Genomic DNA, 21,805 nt, shown 5'->3' with positions numbered 1-21,805 from the left:
TGCAAAGTGCCAACATGGTTTTATTATCGCCAAACCCACTTTGCAATTAATAACTTCATTTGGCAGGAGGCACCTGGAAACGCATTCAAAAGAGATATCTTACAAAACAAACACCAAACCAAAAGCAACCCAGGAGAATTATCTCCACCCCCATCGTTCTGAGATCCAGCGCTGAGAGCCTTCTGGCGGTTCCCCACTGCGATAAGTGAAGTTACAGGGAACCAGGCAGAGGGCCTTCTCGGTAGTGGCACCCGCCCAGTGGAACGCCCTCCCGCCAGATGTCAAAGAAATAAACAACTATCTGACTTTTAGAAGACATGTGAAGACAGCCCTGTTCAGGGAAGCTTTTCATATGTCATGAATGAATGTATGTTTCGTCTGACCTCGATTACGCTTTCCTCCAGGTGTTCTCCAGGTGGGGGGCACGGCAAATAAAGGGCCTCCTTGTCCTCCCCGTCCTCCTCTGGGGGGCTCTCTGGTACTTCCTGTTGTTCTTCCTTCTTGATAGCCACTTCAGAGGCTGCCTGCCAGCAGAGACAGGACCCCAGAGGTGGTGGCATTGGTGGTGGGGAGAGGGGAGAAAGAGAGCAGCCCAGAATGAGACAGGAACCCACATTGAGTCGCTAGCCAGGGAAGCCCTACAGCCCTGGCGCCATGGGGGGCTGGTCCATCAGGACAAGTAGGGCAGCAAGCATACCCTTAGCAGCCCCCTGCCTGCCTGCCGGCCTGCCCCCTTGCTCACGACCAGTCCAGAAGGTGGCCTGACCGACCAGCCGGCTTCCTCCTCCTCCTCCCCAGCCTCAGGGTTCTCCAGCTCAGCAGGGCTTCCCTCCTGCTCTGTCTGCTACGTACCTCATTGAGGGAGTCCCAAAGGGAATCCAGGGAGGACAGGGAGGAAACACTCGAAAATGGTGACATACTTGGAACCTGCAAGGAAAAGATGCAAAAGAGGAGCAATTAAAAAACGCAACCAAACGTTAAAACTCAAGGCACCCATAACTGAAACAACAGTTCCATTCTGCGGTTGATATGCTTCCCTCGCCTTCTGCCAATCACCACTTAGGCCACGGCCACCTACCCAGTTGGGACTGAGGAGATCCAGCCGTCTTGCGGTCTCCTCCTCGCCTTTTCCTTCATCATCCTTTTCATGGAAATTGTCATCCTCGCTGGCTGACTGCTGGCAGAGACAAGACCCCAGAGTTGACGGTGGGGAGAAAGGAGAAAGAGAGCAGCCCAAAATGAGACAGGCAGGAACCCAGAAGGCAGACTCTCCTGCCCACATTGAGTCGCTAGCCAGGGAAGCCCTACAGCCCTGGCGCCATGGGGGCTGGCCCATCAGGACGAGTGGGGCAGCAAGCACAGCACATTCACTCTCAAGGCACCCATAACTGAAACAACAGTCTCATCCTACGATTGATATGCCCCCCTCCCCTTCTGCCAATCACCACTTAGGCCACGGCCACCTACCCAGTCAGGGCTGAGGAGATCCAGCCGTCTTGCGGTCTCCTCCTTGCCTTTTCCTTCGTCCTCCTTGACATTGAGAATGTCCTCCTCGGTGGCTGACTGCTAGCAGAGACAGGACCCCAGAGTTGACGGTGGGGAGAGAGGAGAAAGAGAGCAGCCCAAAATGAGAGAGGAACCCAGAAGGGAAACTCTCTTGCCTACATTGAGTCGCTAGCCAGGGAAGCCCTACAGCCCTGGCGCCATGGGGGGCTGGTCCATCAGGAGGAGTGGGGCAGCAAGCATGGTCTGCCCTTAGCAGCCCCCTGCCTGTTTGCCCCCTTGCTCTCAACCGTCCAGAAGGTGGCCTGGCCGGTCAGCCAGCCAGCATCTTCCTCTTCCTCCTCTTCCTCCTCCTCCCCAGCCTCAGGGTTGCCCATGTGCAGCTCAGCAGGGCTTCCCTCCTGCTCTGTCTGCTACGTACCTCATTGAGGGAGTCCCAAAGGGAATCCAGGGAGGACAGGGAGGAAACACTCGAAAATGGTGACATACTTGGAACCTGCAAGGAAAAGATGCAAGAAACGAGCAATTAAAAAACGCAACCAAACATTAAAACTCAAGGCACCCATAACTGAAACAACAGTCTCATCCCACGATTGATATGCCCCCCTCGCCTTCTGCCAATCACCACTTAGGCCACGGCCACCTACCCAGTCAGGGCTGAGGAGATCCAGCCGTCTTGCGGTCTCCTCCTCGCCTTTTCCTTCATCATCCTTTTCATGGAAATTGTCATCCTCGCTGGCTGACTGCTGGCAGAGACAAGACCCCAGAGTTGACGGTGGGGAGAAAGGAGAAAGAGAGCAGCCCAAAATGAGACAGGCAGGAACCCAGAAGGCAGACTCTCCTGCCCATGTTGAGTCGCTAGCCAGGGAAGCCCTACAGCCCTGGCGCCATGGGGGCTGGCCCATCAGGACGAGTGGGGCAGCAAGCACAGCACATTCACTCTCAAGGCACCCATAACTGAAACAACAGTCTCATCCTACGATTGATATGCCCCCCTCCCCTTCTGCCAATCACCACTTAGGCCACGGCCACCTACCCAGTCAGGGCTGAGGAGATCCAGCCGTCTTGCGGTCTCCTCCTTGCCTTTTCCTTCGTCCTCCTTGACATTGAGAATGTCCTCCTCAATGGCTGACTGCTAGCAGAGACAGGACCCCAGAGTTGACGGTGGGGAGAGAGGAGAAAGAGAGCAGCCCAGAATGAGACAGGCAGGAACCCAGAAGGCAAACTCTCCTGCCCACATTGAGTCGCTAGCCAGGGAAGCCCTACAGCCCTGGTGCCATGGGGGGCTGGTCCATCAGGAGGAGTGGGGCAGCAAGCATGGTCTGCCCTTAGCAGCCCCCTGCCTGTTTGCCCCCTTGCTCACAACTGTCCAGAAGGTGGCCTGGCCGGTCAGCCAGCCAGCATCCTCCTCTTCCTCCTCTTCCTCCTCCTCCCCAGCCTCAGGGTTCTCCAGCTCAGCAGGGCTTCCCTCCTGCTCTGTCTGCTACGTACCTCATTGAGGGAGTCCCAAAGGGAATCCAGGGAGGACAGGGAGGAAACACTAGAAAATGGTGACATACTTGGAACCTGCAAGGAAAAGATGCAAAAAACGAGCAATTAAAAAACGCAACCAAACGTTAAAACTCAAGGCACCCGTAACTGAAACAACAGTCTCATCCTACGATTGATATGCCCCCCTCCCCTTCTGCCAATCACCACTTAGGCCACGGCCACCTACCCAGTCAGGGCTGAGGAGATCCAGCCGTCTTGCGGTCTCATCCTTGCCTTTTCCTTCGTCCTCCTTGAGAATGTCCTCCTCAATGGCTGACTGCTAGCAGAGACAGGACCCCAGAGTTGACGGTGGGGAGAGAGGAGAAAGAGAGCAGCCCAAAATGAGAGAGGAACCCAGAAGGCAAACTCTCCTGCCCACGTTGAGTCGCTAGCCAGGGAAGCCCTACAGCCCTGGCGCCATGGGGGGCTGGTCCATCAGGACAAGTGGGGCAGCAAGCACAGCACATTCACTCTCAAGGCACCCATAATTCAAACAACAGAACAGCGGCATAGCCAGCTGCTCGGGTGCCCGGTTCAACGCGGGGGTCCTGTGGGCTTTCTGGAGCCTATCCTCTGCCTCCCCCCCCAGCTGTAGGGCGGCTGAGGGAGAGGCAGGGGGCAGACGCAAGCCCCACGCTTCTGTTTCAGGCAGCACCCAGCCTGCAGGGGCCCAAGCCACCAAGTCACCCCCAGGAGAGATGCGTGGATCAGGCACTCTGCAGCCCCCCCCGGTAAGTGCCAGCCCCCGCGGTGCGGCGCCCAGTGCCAGCCGCGTTTTTTGACTCAACTAAAAGGTTTGGTGAGCCCAATTTTTATTTTTATTTTAAACACGGCTTTATGTCCTTTTGCCACCCCCCTCAGTGATGACACCTGGGGCGGACCCCCACCCTCCTTTCTCTGCAACTGCAACAGAAGAAAAGGACTCAAAACTCCCTTAGCAGTTTCCTGCTGGTCCCCTCACCATTTCCCCAGACATCAGTCTTCAGACTTTGCTTTTTCGGTGCCTAATAACAGTTTTTTCTGATTCACTTGCAGAGAAACCACCAAAAGGCTGTTGGCCTCAACTGTCAAGTGAGGTTGGGATTCTGAGCCGATCTCACAGCCAGGATCCGATCAGTCCATTTCCTCCAAGGGGGGGGGGAACCTGTTTCCCCTGAGGGCGACTGCTGAACACACCACCCAAGGGAAAAAGAAGGAGAAAAGCAGAGAAATCTTTTAATTCTGTAGCAAGAAAGAATGAGTGCCAGGAGTTTTCTTTTCCCTGCACTCCTCCATTGCCACACCTTTTCATTACTGTCAGAGCTGCTTCCAGGTCCCAGCTCACAGAGGACCACGCTAGCCGGCAGTAATGTACAAAAGTCTTTATTGAGTTACAGTTTCCATTTCCAAGCCGCAGCGCGCAGCTCTACGTCTTAGAAGCTAGACCGGCGAAGCTCCGTCTGAGTCTCCGCCTCCTGTACACCAACTTAATACTCTAGCCTTACTCCACCTCTTCCGTCTTTCCTTCCTCCTCTGGGTCCCTCTGCCCCCCGCGGTCTCTTCCTTCCTGGACTCTTCTGACGCTGACCCCCCAGACTCTTCTCCCTCCTTGCGGCGGGCTTTAGGACCTGGCTCCCTATCCGGGATGCTTACTGTGCCGCCTTCCTGTGCATTTGAACTTGGCGCGCGCGCCCAGCCTTCAACCTTCCTCTTGACCGTTTCCTCGCTCCCCGATGGAGGTGTGGCCAATCCTGACTCATGCCCTCCCGCTTGCGGCGAGCCGCCTGATCCCGATACCTGGGACCCCTCCTCCCTACTGCGCTCTGGCGGGGAAGCTGGTCCCGATTTCCAACTGCTGCTCTCTGAGTCCCCTCTGGTCCCTTCTTCCTGGGGTGTCCCCCTAGGCGCCCCCCTTGCTCTGACCACTGGCGCCCCTTTCTGTGAATCTTCCGATTCACTGGAAAGACTCAGAGATCTCGGGCCGCTGTCATCACTCATATTTCCTTCGGATTCCTCCCCCTCGCTCTCTGTTTCCTCCCTTTCCTGTGCCTCTGCTCCTGAACCCCTGTCAATTACTATTATTATGCTAGATTTAATGAACACTCATATCAGAGTGCTCTGTAAATTGGTGGCCATAGTCTTTATATACTAACCTTTTATGCTCTTCCACATCTGTTTAATGCTCCCAAACCCTTCTTTTAGCGTCTTTTAGACTTTTATATATACTTTGTGTTAAATACTTTTTCGCTTTCCGAAACGTTTTACAGACTGAAAATGATTGTACCCCACTCTACTGATGCTGGTCTACTACTGTAATAAAGATTTGATTGATTGATTGATTGATTGAAATGAAGTATCCTATAGAAATGCAATGACTGGACACTAATGTAATGTATTCCCCTCCCCCCAAATTCATACTTTATTACTTATTAATATTAGTAAGAATAATGAAATAAGTCAAGCCAGAGGCTGCTCCCAGCTTAAATTTATATAGCACCCTTCATTGGAATGCTACAAGTTGAATCGTAATAAGAATGAGAGTTTCCACCAATTTGAAGTGATGAAAGTTTAAGTAGGATGCAATCTTGACTAATTAATATAAATGCTTTGTCAGTGGCTGATCTGTCAATTATTTTTACTTGCCCTTTTGATCTTGGCTTTGCTCTATAATGGGGACCTGAATGGGAGGAACCTGAGTTGGAGGAGGAGGACCTGAATGGGAGGAACCTGAGTTGGAGGAGGAGGACCTGAATGGGAGGAACCTGAGTTGGAGGAGGAGAACCTGAATGGGAGGAACCTGAGTTGGAGGAGGAGGACCTGAATGGGAGGAACCTGAGTTGCACAAGGAGAACCTGAATGGGAGGAACCTGAGTTGGAGGAGGAGGACCTGAATGGGAGGAACCTGAGTTGGAGGAGGAGGACCTGAATGGGAGGAACCTGAGTTGGAGGAGGAGGACCTGAATGGGAGGAACCTGAGTTGGAGGAGGAGGACCTGAATGGGAGGAACCTGAGTTGGAGGAGGAGGACCTGAATGGGAGGAACCTGAGTAGGAGGAGGAGGACCTGAATGGGAGGAACCTGAGTTGGAGGAGGAGGACCTGAATGGGAGGAACCTGAGTTGGAGGAGGAGGACCTGAATGGGAGGAACCTGAGTTGGAGGAGGAGGACCTGAATGGGAGGAACCTGAGTTGGAGGAGGAGGACCTGAATGGGAGGAACCTGAGTAGGAGGAGGAGGATCTGAATGGGAGGAACCTGAGTTGGAGGAGGAGGATCTGAATGGGAGGAACCTGAGTTGGAGGAGGAGGACCTGAATGGGAGGAACCTGAGTTGGAGGAGGAGGACCTGAATGGGAGGAACCTGAGTTGGAGGAGGAGGATCTGAATGGGAGGAACCTGAGTTGGAGGAGGAGGACCTGAATGGGAGGAACCTGAGTTGGAGGAGGAGGACCTGAATGGGAGGAACCTGAGTTGGAGGAGGAGGACCTGAATGGGAGGAACCTGAGTTGGAGGAGGAGGACCTGAATGGGAGGAACCTGAGTAGGAGGAGGAGGACCTGAATGGGAGGAACCTGAGTAGGAGGAGGAGGCCTCTCCGTATTCCTTCCTGACTGAGCATAAGATGCCTCCTCTGAAAAGGTTTGGCAGGCAGGGAATACAACAATTTGCCATCGTCTCATTGCTTCCCTCCAATGCTGAACTTGTTGCTTGCTCACTCGTAATCTGGTGATCCACTCAATATCAGTGCACAACATGTCAGATCCAGGCCAGTGTAATAAAACCCACTGGTCTCCAGTCAAGGCTTGGCTAAGGTCAGTTGCTACTTTTTGGAACAGAGAGCAGAGCTTACACAATACAGAAATTAAACCAACAGACTACGGAAGATGTCTTAAATGAATTTCTCAGTTTATTGATATACAAAGCTTAGGAGAACGAAATGACATGAAGTGTACTTATGAATGATACAGCATACATGTAGAAAATGGAGAAAATTCAATAAATAGAAATGACATAACTAGAAACTATTGTTGAATATCAGAATTGATATGGTTAATAGGTAGTTAGGACAAAGGAATCACACTCAAAGACCTAACTCCTCTCTCCCTCCAGCCTATCTTGTTGGGAGATAAATATAACTTCTCAAAGCAAAAAATGATTAAATGATAAAACTTTACAAACTAAGGGCAGTAGATCAGGACTCATTGTAGTCATTGGCAAAGCAAGGTAGCAAAACATTTCCTCCCATCTTCCTGTTCATGTGAAGAGGACTACACAAAACCAGTGCTACGAATGAACACAATCTCTTTCAGAGGTGGAGAATGAGCAACATGGATGAGTAGCTGTGTTTCCTTTAGGCACTTCTGGACATCAGGAACATGGACTATTTTAAGAATCAGATGCCCCCTTAATTTCTGGTTGTCAGGTGCTCCTTTGTGTTCAGATCAGGCCTCAGCACAATAATGTAGCACTTGGGAAGGAAGATGCAGCCCAGAAGCCCAGCACTGGAGGCCAACATAGAGAAGATCTGCACGGCCACCATGTACTTGCCCTTGGTGCTCAGGTAGGTGGGCACAAAAGACACCCAAACACTGCAGAAGACCAGCATGCTGAAGGTGATCAGCTTGGCTTCGTTGAAGGAGCCGGGCAGCTTCCTGGCTAGGAAAGCCACCGTGAAGCAGGTGGCAGCCAAGAAGCCCAGGTAGCCGAGGGCATAGTTCTGCGCCACAGAACTCTGTTTCCTCTTCTCCGTTTACCTGATTCCCTGCTTAATAAATCTTCAAAGAAGATGGCAATGGAGTCTGAAATGTGATTTCCCTAGTTATTTCTAGTTTACATGCCATTTCTTAACGTCGGGTTACAGAGATTCAGATGACCTTAAAGAGTGAGTTTATCAATCAGGTACCAATCAGAACAAAGTGAATGGTCAGTCTCAACTGCGAAAAGAAGAATGGTTGGTGTAAACCCGAAACGAAGTTAATAATTGCATTTCAATGGGTCTGCTTTAGGTTTCATTGCAATCAAGGTGCTGAGATAATAATAATAATAATAATAATAATAATAATAATAATAATAATAATAATAATAATAATGGTTTTCCCGGCCACTCTGGGCGGCTCCCAACAGAATATTAAAGGCACTATAAAAATCACAGGCACAACATGCATTTAAAGCATTTTTGGAGCTCTAAATTGCTGGTAAAACAACTGGCGGGTGGCCAGCGCCATTTTGGCCTCTGTTGTCCAGGGCGCAGGAGCCGCGGGACGTCGGGAAAAGGGGGAAGCCGTTCTCGGTGCCTCCAAGGGAAGGAGGAAAAGGACGAGGTCTCTTCGCGACTTCCTGGGTTATGGGGGTTGATGAGTATAATAATTGGTTGTTATTAGTTTATTAGCAGGCCAGGAGGAAGGTTGCGCAGGGCAGCCTGGGAAGGGCGAGGGAAAGGCTGTGAGGAAAAGCCTTCTATTGCTCTGCCCCTCCATCAAGTTTAAATGGAAGAATAAGAGAAAAATAAAATGATAAGAAACAGGATCTTTGTTTGTGAGAAGAAGGGGCAGCAAAGCATGCTGGGAAGAAGGACGTGACGGAAATGAAATGAAACCCAATAAAGGCTAATTTATCAATAAAGCTAATAAGTGAAACGTAACAGAAGACATCTTGGGGCTTATTTATTTAGTTATACATTGGAAAAACCAGTAAATTTCAATTATAGGAAACAGGACCCTTGTTTGTGAGAAGAAGGGGCAGCAAAGCATGCTGGGAAGAAGGACGTGAGGGAAATGAAACCTAATAAAGGGTAATTTATCCATAGAGCTAATAAGTGAAACTGAACAAAAGACACCTTGAGATTGATTTATTTGGTTATACACTGGAAAAACCAGTAAATTTCAAATTTATTGATGCTGGGAATCGACCATTGGCCTGACAGAGCTGGCAATGCATGCTGGGAAGTCTGCCCCCCCTCCCAGTGTGGACCAGGCTGGCAGAGGCTGGCGGGAGTCGCAGGGCCTTTTGAAGGTGGCCCCTTCCCCTCCAAGGGGATCTCAAAGCCTGGCTCCATGGCCCTCCTGCCTCTGCCTCCGCCAGGGACACCAGCGCCTGCAGCCCGTCCAGCTGCACTCTGCACGCCCTCAGAGGCCGGAGAGGCTGGCAGGGGCAGGGCCCCCAGGTGGGCCCAGGAGAGAGAGGGGCCCCTGGGGGATCTGCACTCTGCACACCCTCAGAGGCTTCGTAGTCTAAGCTCAGGTGGCTGCCTGAACCAGCATCTCTCTGGAGGGGTTTCTTCTCATTGGTCAACATCCTTCTTAAATTGTGGTGCCCGGAATCGGACACAGTATTCCAGGTGGGGTCTGACCAAGGCAGAATAGAGCTCAGTCTTGTAAGCCACTGGTATTAGTAGCAATAAAAGTAATAATAATCACAACAAGATTAGACTTAGTTAGCAAATATTTATGCTGCTTAACTGTGTGTGCATTGCAATCACTTATTCAATGTTGTGCGTAGTAAATTTAAGTGCATTCTTAATATTACGATCAATGTGCAATAATTTTAAAATGCATAATTTCTTTAAATATAAACACAGGAATAAATGAAGCTCTAAATTCATCGGATGATGACCTGTGCCACAAACTGGGAACCAGGCAGAGGGGCTTCTCGGTAGTGGCGCCTGCCCTGTGGAACGCCCTCCCCACCTCCTTTCACAATGACTCACCCAGATTAGCGTAGGCGGCCTGCCACTCCCGTGAGCGCCGGAGTTCCCTCTCCCCTCTCTTCCCGCCTGCCTCGCCCGCCCCTAACCCTATTCCTAACGCTGGTCAATGCAATAAAATTCATTGGATCCCAGTCACGGCTTGGCTAAGGTCAGTTGCTACTCTTTGGAACAGGGAGCAGAGCTTGCACAATACAGAAATTAAACCAACAGACTACGGAAGATGTCTTAAATGAATTTCTCAGTTTATTGATATACAAAGCTTAGGAGAACGAAATGATGTGAAGTGAGCTTATGAATGATAGCGCATAAATGCGGGAAATGGAGCATAGAAAATTGAATACATAGAACTGGCATAACCAAACAGTATTGAGGAATATTAGAATTGATATGGTTAATAGGTAGTCATGACAAAGCAAACAGACTCAAAAACCTAACTCTTCTCTCCCTCCAGCCTATCTTGTTGTGAGATAAATATAAGTTCCCAAAACACAAAATTTTAAAAAGATAATAGTATACAAACAAAGGGCAGTAGACCAGGACTTATTTTAATCATGGGCAAAGCAAGGTAGCAAAACATTTCCTCCCATCTTCCTGTTCGTGTGAACAGGACTACACAAAACCAGGGCTATGAATGAACACAATCTCTTTCAGAGGTGGAGAATAAGTAACATGGATGAGCAAGTGTGTTTCCTTTAGGCACTTCTGGACATCGGGAACATGGCCTATTTTAAGAATCAGATGTCCCCTTAATTCCTTGTTGTCAGGTGCTCCTTTGTGTTCAGATCAGGCCTCAGCACAATAATGTAGCACTTGGGAAGGAAGATGCAGCCCAGAAGCCCAGCACTGGAGGCCAACATAGAGAAGATCTGCACGGCCACCATGTACTTGCCCTTGGTGCTCAGGTAGGTGGGCACAAAAGACACCCAAACACTGCAGAAGACCAGCATGCTGAAGGTGATCAGCTTGGCTTCGTTGAAGGAGCCGGGCAACTTCCTGGCTAGGAAAGCCACCGTGAAGCAGGTGGCAGCCAAGAAGCCCAGGTAGCTGAGGGCAACGTAAAACATGGCCACAGACCCTTCGTTGCATTGCAGGAGGATCTCTTCCACCTGGGAGCGCATGTCAGACTCTGGGAATGGGGGAGAAGAGCCCAGCCAGATGGTGCAGATGAGAACTTGCCCCCCAGAAGAGGAGATGACAATGGAGTTGGCCAGACTCTTGCCCAGCCATCTCCTCACCCTGTTCCCGGGCTTTGTGGCCAGGAAGGCCAGCACCACCGTGATGGTCTTTGCCAAGACAGAAGAAACAGCAACTGAGAAGATGATGCTGAAGGCCGTTTGTCGGAGAAGGCAGGTCTCTTTCCTTGGGCGCCCGATGAAGAGGAAGGAGGACAGAAAGGAAAGCAGGAGGGAGACGAGCAGGATGTAGGAGAGGTCCCGGTTGTTGGCTTTGACTATGGGAGTTTCCTTGTATTTAATGAAGATTCCCAACACAATGCCTGCTGTTAAGGACAAGAAGAGGGCAACGGAAGCTAAAACCATTCCCAAATATTCTCCATAACTCAGGAAGGTGGTAATCTTGGGGACACATTGATCTCTGTCCTTGTTTGAATGGTGATCTTCTGAGCATTTGGTGCAATGTTCTGCATCTGGGGAAGAGAAAAAGAATGGCTGCAGCATCACTTACATCCCTAACGATCTGTGCTCTATTACGATTTGAAGAAATCCTAGAGATTTCTTCCTTATGATCATTCCTTTCAACTCTCTTCCGGGATGTAATGAAGGTGATTAATCCTAAAGAAATTGAGGAAGGAGCCACATTCCACAATGTCTGCAGAATTCTCACAAAAAGTGTGAGACTGGGTTTCTGCCCTGTGTTTACTCTCTCCAGAAATACCTTCTCCCTTGGAGTCACCCACCTTCCTGGGCGGAGAAGGTCCCTTCCACACACCGAGCGCAAGCGTAGCAGCAAACGGGCTTTCCTTCTAGAACCACCTTGGCATATCCAGGTCGACATCTTTCTGTACACCTGGAACAAGGCACGGCCTAACCAGAAAGACAAGAAGGTGCAACAAAGAGGAACAGTTAGGAATATTTGTGGGTATGTAATTCACTCATAGGGATGCGGGTGGCGCTGTGGGTTAAACCACAGAGCCTAGGGCTTGCCGATCAGAAGGTCGGCGGTTCGAATCTCCGCGACGGGGTGGACTCCTGTTGCTCGGTCCCTCCACCTGCCAACCTAGCAGTTCAAAAGCACATCAAAGTGTAAGTAGATAATTAGGTATCTCTCCAGCGGGATGGTAAACGGCATTTCAGTGCGCTGCTCTGGTTCACCAGAAGCGGCTTAGTCATGCTGGGCACATGGCCCAGAAGCTGTACACCATCTCCCTCGGCCAGTAAAGTGAGATGAGCACCGCAACCCCAGAGTTGGCCCTGACTGGACCTAATGGTTAGGGGTCCCGTTACCTTTACCTTAATTCACACATAGTGTGAATTCAAAAGGATATCTGGACTGCAGCCTTTGACCCCTCATCAGGGTCCTTTCATCCCCACACTGACCATTGGGGCGACCAGAATATCTTGTTCTTCATAATTAGTTCAGGACAACTGAGGTTTGCACCACAATAGTTCACTTTTATTAGGGGCCTTCCCTTTTCTTCTTATCTACTTAGTATTTCTGTTGAAGATTCTGTCCAGAATTTTAAAATTCTCAGTCTGGCTCGGAAATAGATGGTGTCTTCTCTGAGGACCTCTGGGCTCTATCCTTTCTTTGAGCACCCCAAATCCCCCTCCTATCTCAGCTGCTGTGGAAAGAAGAAGTGGTGGTTGCAGCTGTTATTGACGGTCAAGACACCATTGGGCAAACTGATATGGTCATTTTTCAGCGTTGTTTAAGGAAAAACATGATAAGGATCTCCTCGCCTTCTCCCTCTGTGATTCCCCCTACCTTGTTGAATTTCTTGTTCCACTCAATGGCTTCTGGGTTAATGGTGAACTTTATGCCAGCAGACGTCTCTCTCCTTATATTCCCAATTTTCTCAAGGCCAGGAGACTTATTGGCAGACATCACCCAGTTCACAATAGCGAAGTCCGCTGGTCGCTCCCAGTTCTCATCCAAGCACAGCCTGCCTCTGGAAGTATTCAGACACCGGATTTCTCTTAAGAAAGGGTGAAGCTGGAATGACAGGGGAAAGCACCACCACTGAGAAACCTGGAAGCCAAGATGGATATCTCAGTCCTACTCACTTCAACCTCTTCTGATTTGGGGCCTGCGTGTATCTCATGTAGACTGGAATTCCTATTCAGCCATTTCTCTTACTACAGACCCTGCAAGTGCCCCAATTTTCCAGGGATGTCCCTGAATCAGAGACAGTTTTTCATGTGATCCCAGAATTTCCCACTTTTCCTTAGAATGTCGCTATTTTCATTGGAGAAATGTTGGCGGATGTGGAGTTATCCAACCCACAGGCCGTCCAATCCTATATCAGGAATTTTTAGTTTTTTTATATTTTAGTATGAATTTCTTTATGTTGGGAGCTGCCCAGAGTGCTGAGGCAACCCAAGAAGATGTGTGGGGTATAAACAGTGCTATTTTTCTAGAAAGGAAGGTGCCAGAACTCACCAAGAACACCTCCCTCTGAGAATGGCAATGGCACCCACCTGAGAGGGGCCAAAACTGAGTTCCAGTGAGTTCCCCCCTGAAAAAGCCCTGGGTATAAACTGTAAGATTATCATTATGGAGTGGGCCGTCTCTATTTTCATCAGAGAAATGTTGGGTGGTATGCTACTATTACTAATACTAATAGTAACTATGATATTTTACAGGTCTATCCCCAGTCAAGATCAGCATCTGTGTGGACTGCAGGTTGCAAAAAGGGGAAGGAAATACCTGCCACGGCTGTAGCCTTTGGGGTCCCCATTGCTCTCCTTCCTCCACCATCAGCCTCCTCTGGGATCTCGAGGAAAGCGAAGCATGCAAGGCCTGAGCCACAGCTTGAACAGTGATGTAAGTGCTATAGCTGTCTCGAATCAGGACCCTCTCATGATCCCCTTGGAGCAATGGCTGCAGTTTCTCCTTCTCTCTGCATCTTATCCTGCCTTTCACGGATAACTGATGCTTTGAATATGAACACAGAAATGCTACATCCAAATAATCCAGAATATTGGTCTGCCATTTATATTTGCCACCTTTGCTGCTCCTTATTCCAGTCTGAATTGCAAAGGACAGAGAACCATGGAGGTGCTGGAATATATTTGGAGGGAGGGAAAAGCCAATTGTGATGTCCAGCAAAGCTGCTGTGATCCAGACTTTCGCCCCTATTTCCTTCTCATAAATATTGTTTATTGACATGAGTATTATGATACCCACTTCACTGGATATATAGGAAACAAATACCCCAATTTGTCTCCATAGGGAAAAAGGTTCCCCAGGCCTGATAAATTGATCCATATCACTTTCTGGTACTATTTTTGATAAAGCAATGCAGATCCCTTTGCTGAACATCAGAGGTTTCACAGCGCTCACAAATCTTTCTCCACCTTCATTGTCTGGAGTGAAGAGGCCAATCCACGTCCATCCAAAATGCAGGAGCAATTCAACAATCCCCTGATACTGACTTTCCTCTTTGGGACTCATCCGGTAGAGAAAAGGGAACAGGGTTTTACCTTCGAGAACCTGGGCAGTGAAGCCATAACTGATCTAGGAAGGAAAGCAAAAGATCAGCAATTTATTTTACTTTCAGCATAACAGATATTTAATTATCTGAAATGACTGACATCTAAATCTCTGCTGGCTGAGGCTGATGGGAGTTTTAGTCTGAAACATCTGGAGGTGACAAGTTGGTGAAGGCTCAGTTTTGAAAAAGGGATGTAGGATCCATAGCTCAGGATTTTCCCATTTTTAAAAATATCCCCACTTGACCTCTCCAGAAAGAAAGTAGAATCTTATGCAGTTGAAATCCTCTGTCCCTCCATGTTCTCCCACTACTTACCTGAGGGATTTTGTAGATGCCTGACAAGGCTGAAATCACTTTTGAGATGACAGTCTTGCCTCTTTCAAGAACAGCCAGCAGGTGATTGTGTTCTCCACAGTGATAATTGGGAATATTGCATCCACTGCCTGCAAGCAGCTCTAGCATGGCGTCCGAAGTTATTATTGCATCGAAATGGTTCTCATAGATGTTGTAGCCCAGTGTAATGTTGGGTAAGAGCCTGAGATCCTGGTTGATCTCTTGGATGGTGAACAGGAAAGACAACATGTACGAGGTGAACCTAGTTGACACTCTGCAATAAATGAATTATTTAAAAAGAGTGAAACATATTCATATTAATGGGAAGGAGGAAACATTATATGATCCACAAAGATTAGTATTTATTTATCTTATTGCTTTAATATCAAACCTTTTCCTGTCCAACATAGAACAAATATTTGGAAATTTCTGCTCCATGACCGGAGCTTTGATGCAAACAGCACACAGAGCTGTTCAGCAGTGGAACAGACTCCCTCGGAAGGTGACCATGTGTCATGGATGCTTCAGGTGAGATTCCTCTGGGTTCCTTCCATCTCTGCAATCTATGATTCTATTCTACTGTGTTCTATGAGTAAGAAATGAAGGCGCCCCTCAAAATGTGTGATATACTGGGAAGCTGTTCCACAGGTTGCTTTTGCTGCAGTGGTCTTTGGCGCCTTCCAAGGGGCTAGACTATAGGTAGATAAGAGACCATTTGACTGAACGAGGAGAAGCACCAAATACCTCAGTCCCCTTTTAGTTACAAATGAGGCCTGGTGGCTTTCAGGTTTGAGTGTGTGGTAAAATCTATAATTTTGCCCATGTTTGGATCAGTGACTCCACCAATGAGGACACACTTGAGGTCTGTATTAAAAAAGCCCAAAGATGGCGTCGTCGTTAGTGGTAGCGTCGACTTGAGCTCCGCACCAGTTGATGCTGTTTTTATTATTTTTATCAGTTTTTTATTAGCTTTTATCAGCCTCAGTATTTTATCTTTGTCATTTGGCAGCTATTATATTTACAAAGCTTGAGTCAAGGGCTTGAGTTAAAAGTCTTAGAGTCACTACTTATCAGCAGGAGTGGAGTTTAGACGCCCTATCGTGGGAAGACGCCGAGCTTCCTGATTTACAGCAGAAATTAGTAGCTGCTCTATCTCTGGGGAAATGCCTAGGAAAAAGAAACGACCGGCCTCATCTCCACAAGTGAGCCCACAGCAGAAGAGCAAGCAGAGTAAAATGGACAATTTTGTAAGAGCACAGAACTCAGAACCTACTACATCAAATAGAACTCATTCCCAGGTCGGTGGGGATGCTTTAATGGGTGGAGATCACCCAGGGGAGAATGCTGAGATGAGCGCTCATGAACTACCATCTGAGGGGGCACCGCTCTATGCAGAAATACTTGCGGACCACTCCCTGCTGACTGCAAGAACAGTGGAGGAAATTAACATCAAATTAGAAAAGGCAACGTCTCTCCTGACGGAGTTGGTGCTCCTGGCAGCCAAAATTAGCTCACTCAGTACTAAAGAGACCGACCACAGCGTTGCCCTCCCTCTAGACCATCGCGTACAGGGGTGTAACCGGTCTGGACTTGATAACCGAGAGACTACAAATACTAAAACCAACAAAAGCGAAAGTAGGGACCTGATCCTACAAAGTACTCAAGTAGCTCTCGATATATATCCTTTTAATGGTATGCTGCCTTACTGGAAATCAATCGACAGTGTGAAGAGAAACTTTAAGCTTTTACTAAATATCCATTGCAACACTCTGATCGCGATAAACTTGCTTTGCACGGACCCTCAGCACACTAGACTCATGCTGACATTTTCTGACTCAGCTACCCCTAAAATGCTACTGAAATATAGGGCCCTTTTACAGGACTATAATATTGATTTGAGGCGTGTTTTTAAAGACACAGAACGAAAACAACTACTGCCAAACTTGTCGTATAGCCGGACCGACCCCAAGCAATCAACGCCCTCTCTGCCGAAGGGCTTTCGCCATAGGGCCATGATTCATTCGGAAGGGCTGTCAAAGATGAATATGTGCGGTGAACCCAGCTGTAACACTCCCTTGGAGAGGAAAACGTCAGAGCAAAAAGGCCAAACCCACAAAGAACGACAGCCCAATCTAGATAATTCAAAGATAGGACACTCCATTACGCCTTTGGCAGATCCGGAATTTCACCACTCTTTACCCCAGCTGGAATCTGATCAGCCAATGCCAAGTGACACCCCTCCCAAGGGAAATGGGACACATAGAAAGCCAGAGACAGATTTAATTGTCTTTGACGAAGACCTCCCAATGGCCCCAGCAATTCAGATAAGACCGTCGATGCCAGGAAATCGGGAAAATGCTGCAACTCAACCCCAAGAACAACAACACCATGCATATCCTAAGAACGGTTGCATCATTACCGAACCAGTGAGAGAGCTGATAACAATTTCCCCACCACAATGAAGCCAAGCCAGTTATGAAACGTGCAGCCTTAACATTATCTCATGGAACATAGCGGGTTGGGCTAACAAACTAGGGGACGAGCCATTTCGTGAATATATAACGGGTTTTGACATAATAGTGCTGCAGGAAACTTGGGCAACTGACAACATAGTTCTCGACGGTTACGACGCCTATGAAATCAAGGCCTCTAAACCGCTCGGAAGGGGACGACCGAGGGGGGGCCTAGTAACTCTGGTTTCCACTCAGTTGGCGTCACAGGTTACTGAGTGCTCAGTTTTCGAGCAGCTGGCACTGGGGATCACTTTGCATCCGGAATCCAATAGTATCATTCTTGTTTCAGCTTATATCCCACCATATACAGTGCAAAAACAGATAGAGAGCACGTGGCGTAAATTCCATAGTTTCCTTTATTCCCTACAAATTAGGTACCCTGGATCGCCATTTTACCTAATGGGAGATATGAATGCCAGAATAGGCTCAAATGATGTTACAGTGGTATATGGTTACCAAAGCTCTGCCCACTCCAGCCCTGATGGCCAGCACTTATATTTCCTCAGCCCAGCCCCCTTGCTCCTCCTTTGGCTGCCTCTGTCCAATCAGCCTGGCTGAAATTCCTATTGGCTGTTTGCTAGAACCAATCATAAATGATACACCCACTTCCTATTACCTTTTATGGGAGACAAAGAGCTATATTTCCTTCTATCCATAAATGGCAGACAAGTAGCCATATATCTTACATTTGCCCCGACAAGGCACCTTAATTACCAGATCATCTTTGCCCTATTGCCCTATTGCCCTATTCACTCCAAAACAGATGGCTAAAACAGATGGCTCATGGTTTTAAATTTTATCTTAAACAGAGATCTTGGGTTCACCTTCTCACACACCATCAATGAAATAAGAATCTAACATAAGAATCTAACATTTCTTACTTTCTAAATCCTTTGCATAATTACATTTAAGCCAATATATTTCATACATTAACATATATAGCTTTTTAGAAGGAAAGGAACTTAGTAAAAACAGTTTCCAAAAGCAACCCCTTAAATTTACACCCCCCTTTCAAGCCAGCTGCTGTTCCTATTAACTCTTGCCCTTTAACCTTATGAAAATATGGCTCAAGTCTAATGGGAGGCACCTAGTATTTTCTGTTAAACAATAAATCTCACTATTTACCAACTCTTAATTGTGTTTTTGCAGCTTGATTGTATTCTGTAATTTGTATGGTCAGTATGACCTTTTGCTCCCAGCCTGTAATTTCCTTTTACAACTTTAAGGTACTGCTATAGATCAGAGGGGCCCTGTTTAGGAAGATAGACATCTGCCAAAGTACTTAGCCAGCTGGTTTCTGCCTGGCATGAAAGATACAAACATTTACAAATATATTTTTAAGCTCATTTTAAAATACAGGTCTTGATCAGATGCCTCAATAATGCACACAGTGACTTGCGATCTCGATCACACACAGTCTGTAGCCCGCTGGCAGTAGGAGTACAATATGGGTATGTCTTTAAGTTAACATCTTACATCAAAAACCTGACAGTACCAAACTACCGAAGGCTTTTTACCAAAGCCAGACTAAATGTCTTTCCCTCTGCGGTGTTGGATGGCAGGTTGAGAGGAGTTCCCTACCAGGACAGACTTTGCTTGTGTGCTCAAGACATCGATTCCATAAAGCATATTTTGTTGCATTGTGCAAAATATGAGCAGGCCAGGGCTGAACTGATACTACCCTTGCTGGTACCTTTCCCAGGAAAATCAGAGGATCACTATGTCAGGTTCCTACTGGAAGACCGGACAAATGCTAGAACGTTAGCAATGGCAAAGTTTTTATCGGAGGTTGCAAGAATGAATAAGCCCTATATTCTGAACGAAATGCTTCTTTAACCTGGAGGTAGGCTGTATGAATTGTGTATTGATTTGTAATGATTTGTTGGGTCTCTGGACCGTAATAAAGATTGATTGATCGGTCAAGGGTTTGAAAATGGTATAAGTGCAATTTACTCAGAACAAAAGGCTAAATTAATAGTCAACAATGTGGTGACTGAGGAATTTAAGATAGAGAAAGGGATACGACAAGGTTGCCCTATTTCCCCATTACTTTTTATTTCTGTCCTGGAGGTTTTGTTAAACATGATAAGAAGGGACCATTTGATTAAAGGCATAACGGTCGGAGCCAAACAATACAAATTGAAAACTTTCGCAGATGATCTAGTATTGACATTACAGGAGCCAGAATCTAGTGTTAAAAGAGTATTAGAACTGATCCAGGAGTTTGGTCATGTGGCAGGATTTAAGCTGAATAAGTCAAAAACCAAAGTTCTTGAGAAAAACTTAACAATGACTACTGAAAGAGAGAGGTTTCAGAATGAGACAGGTTTAACAGTGGTCCAGAAGGTGAAATATTTGGGGATTAATATGACAGCTAAAAATGGGAACTTATTTAAGGACAACTATGAAAAATGTTGGTCAGACGTTAAAAAGGATCAAGAAATATGGTCAAATTTGAAGCTTTCCTTGTTGGGCCGAATTGCTGTTATCAAGATGAATGTATTGCCAAGAATGTTGTTTTTGTTCCAATCGTTACAAATTTTGGACAAAATGGACTGTTTCAAGAAATGGCAGAGAGACATTTCTAAATTTGTCTGGCAGGGCAAGAAACCCAGAATAAAATTTAAAATATTAACCGATGCAAAAGAAAGAGGGGGTTTTGCCCTGCCAGACCTTAAACTCTATTATGAATCAGCAGCTTTCTGCTGGTTGAAGGACTGGCTGCTTCTTGAGAACACAGACATTTTGGATTTAGAAGGTTTCAATAATGTTTTTGGGTGGCATGCATACTTATGGTATGACAAGGTTAAAGCACATAAGGCATTTAAGAACCATATTGTCTGGAAAGCACTGTTTAATGTCTGGACACGATACAAAGACTTACTTGAAAACAAAACCCCAAGGTGGTTGTCACCAATGAAGGCAAAAGCTCAAAAAAAACTCAATATGGAGGCCAAGTGGCCAAAATATTGGGAGATTTTAGAGCAAGAAGGAGACAAATTGAAATTGCAGAGTTTTGAGAAATTAAAAGATAGAGTGCGAGATTGGCTTCATTATTTTCAAATAAGAGAGGTATACAATTTAGACAAAAAAATCGATTTCCAGGTGGAAAAATCAAAGTTGGAAACAGAATTGTTAGATCCCAATACTAAGATACTTTCAAGAATGTATAACTTGCTGTTAAAATGGAATACTCAGGATGAAACAGTCAAATCTGCTATGATTAAATGGGCACAGGACGTTGGTCATAACATTATGTTTCCTGACTGGGAACAGTTGTGGACCACAGGTATGAAATTTATGGCATGTAATGCCCTTAGAGAGAATATTATGAAAATGATTTATAGGTGGTACATGACACCAGTCAAGCTTGCAAAAATCTACCATTTGCCCGATAATAAATGTTGGAAGTGTAAAGAAACTGAGGGTACATTCTTTCACCTTTGGTGGACGTGCCCAAGGATTAAGGCTTTCTGGGAGATGATTTATAATGAAATGAAAAGGGTATTTAAATATACCTTCCTGAAGAAACCAGAGGCCTTTCTCCTGGGCATTGTCGGCCAATTGGTGTTAAAGAAGGATAGAATTTTCTTTATGTATGCAACAGCAGCAGCAAGATTACTCATCGCGAAATATTGGAAGACACAGGAGCTACCCACACTGGAAGAATGGCAGATGAAGGTCATGGACTACATGGAACTGGCAGAGATGACTGGCAGAATCCGTGACCAGGGAGAAGAGTCGGTGGAGGAAGATTGGAAGAAGTTTAAGGATTACCTGCAGAAGCACTATAAAATTAAGGAATGTTGAAATGACGTTTGATTGAAAATAAGTGGTACTGGTAAAGAGATGCTTAAGAAAATGTAAATAGGGATTGATAATTGGAAATGGTTATTTATAATAATAGGTTAATATATGGGGTAAGGATGAATGTTAGAGGGTAAGGATTTGCTGAATTTAATATTTGAACTGGAATACAAAATGGGAGGTGTGAGGAGGTCAAGAAACTAGTGAAGAAAATATAAGATTTGAAAATATTAATCTATTTATAGTTTTGATTTTTGGCTTTTTTCTCTGCTCTTATTCTTTATTCTTTCTTTTTTCTTCTTTATTCTATCAACTGTTTTTCTACTGTGTATCTTTTATTTGTATTGTTTTTGTAGTTTAAATGTTGGAATATGTTTTTATTGTTTGTGAAACATTAATAAATATCATTTTTAAAAAATGATTGATATTTTATATAATCATTTTATTTGAAGCATATCATTCCTGTTCTTCGCCCATAAAAATTGCCCCATTTTCAGGAGTTTCTTAAAACACTTCTAATTTTTTTTTAGTAAGCAGTGACAGAAAGGAAAAAGTGCTGAGATTGGAGGAGGAAACCTTTAATGTAGCCCATAGTGGGCTGTAGGTCTCCTGTTGGTCTTGTGTCAAGAGAACTGTGCTAAGGTTGTTCACAAATGATCCAAATAGAATAAAGATAATTTTGGCATCTTGGAAATTGCTTGAGTTTCATGCCTCCCTCTGGGATAGGAAACAGGTACCTATGGATTCCAAGTGAAGAAATATCAAAC

At 46.5% G+C, this 21,805-nt stretch overlaps 1 protein-coding gene and 2 long non-coding RNA genes across 11 annotated transcripts in view; 2 read left to right on the top strand and 1 right to left on the bottom strand.

Moving 5' to 3' along the window:
• LOC310697399 (uncharacterized protein) overlaps positions 1-21,805 on the bottom strand; it is a 164,697-nt gene that overhangs the window by 56,910 nt on the left and 85,982 nt on the right. The window contains exons 3-9 of one of the 7 annotated variants that reach the window (XM_083484020.1): positions 3,995-4,199; positions 3,221-3,313; positions 2,995-3,069; positions 2,540-2,638; positions 1,925-1,999; positions 1,468-1,566; positions 853-927 (exon numbers count right to left, since the gene is read on the bottom strand). In XM_083484020.1, coding sequence (XP_083340146.1) covers positions 853-927; positions 1,468-1,566; positions 1,925-1,999; positions 2,540-2,638; positions 2,995-3,069; positions 3,221-3,313; positions 3,995-4,009 — 531 coding nt within the window. In that variant the 5' untranslated portion in view covers positions 4,010-4,199. Of the gene's footprint in view, positions 1-852; positions 928-1,467; positions 1,567-1,924; positions 2,000-2,539; positions 2,639-2,994; positions 3,070-3,220; positions 3,314-3,994; positions 4,323-21,805 lie in introns of those variants that run through there. The other 6 variants (XM_083484021.1, XM_083484022.1, XM_083484023.1 and 3 more) reach the window with 6 other exon arrangements.
• Positions 2,239-3,845, top strand: LOC310697654. Its single transcript, XR_014521141.1, has 2 exons — positions 2,239-2,271; positions 3,327-3,845. It is a non-coding gene; the product is annotated as an uncharacterized lncRNA (long non-coding RNA).
• LOC310697600 lies at positions 5,079-17,677 on the top strand. 3 transcript variants are annotated; one of them, XR_014521084.1, is made up of 3 exons: positions 5,079-5,399; positions 13,535-13,715; positions 15,129-17,677. It is a non-coding gene; the product is annotated as an uncharacterized lncRNA (long non-coding RNA). The 3 variants fall into 3 exon arrangements; XR_014521085.1 differs by lacking the exon at positions 5,079-5,399 and adding an exon at positions 8,482-9,170; XR_014521086.1 differs by lacking the exon at positions 5,079-5,399 and having other exon boundaries at positions 12,363-13,715; positions 15,129-15,246; positions 15,728-17,676.

The sequence above is a fragment of the Podarcis liolepis genome (genome assembly GCF_965112155.1).
Source record: "Podarcis liolepis genome assembly, chromosome: 18".
NCBI lineage: Eukaryota > Metazoa > Chordata > Lepidosauria > Squamata > Lacertidae > Podarcis > Podarcis liolepis.
The sequence above is the reverse complement of the archived record's forward strand: the minus strand, read 5'-3'. Positions and strand labels throughout refer to the sequence as shown.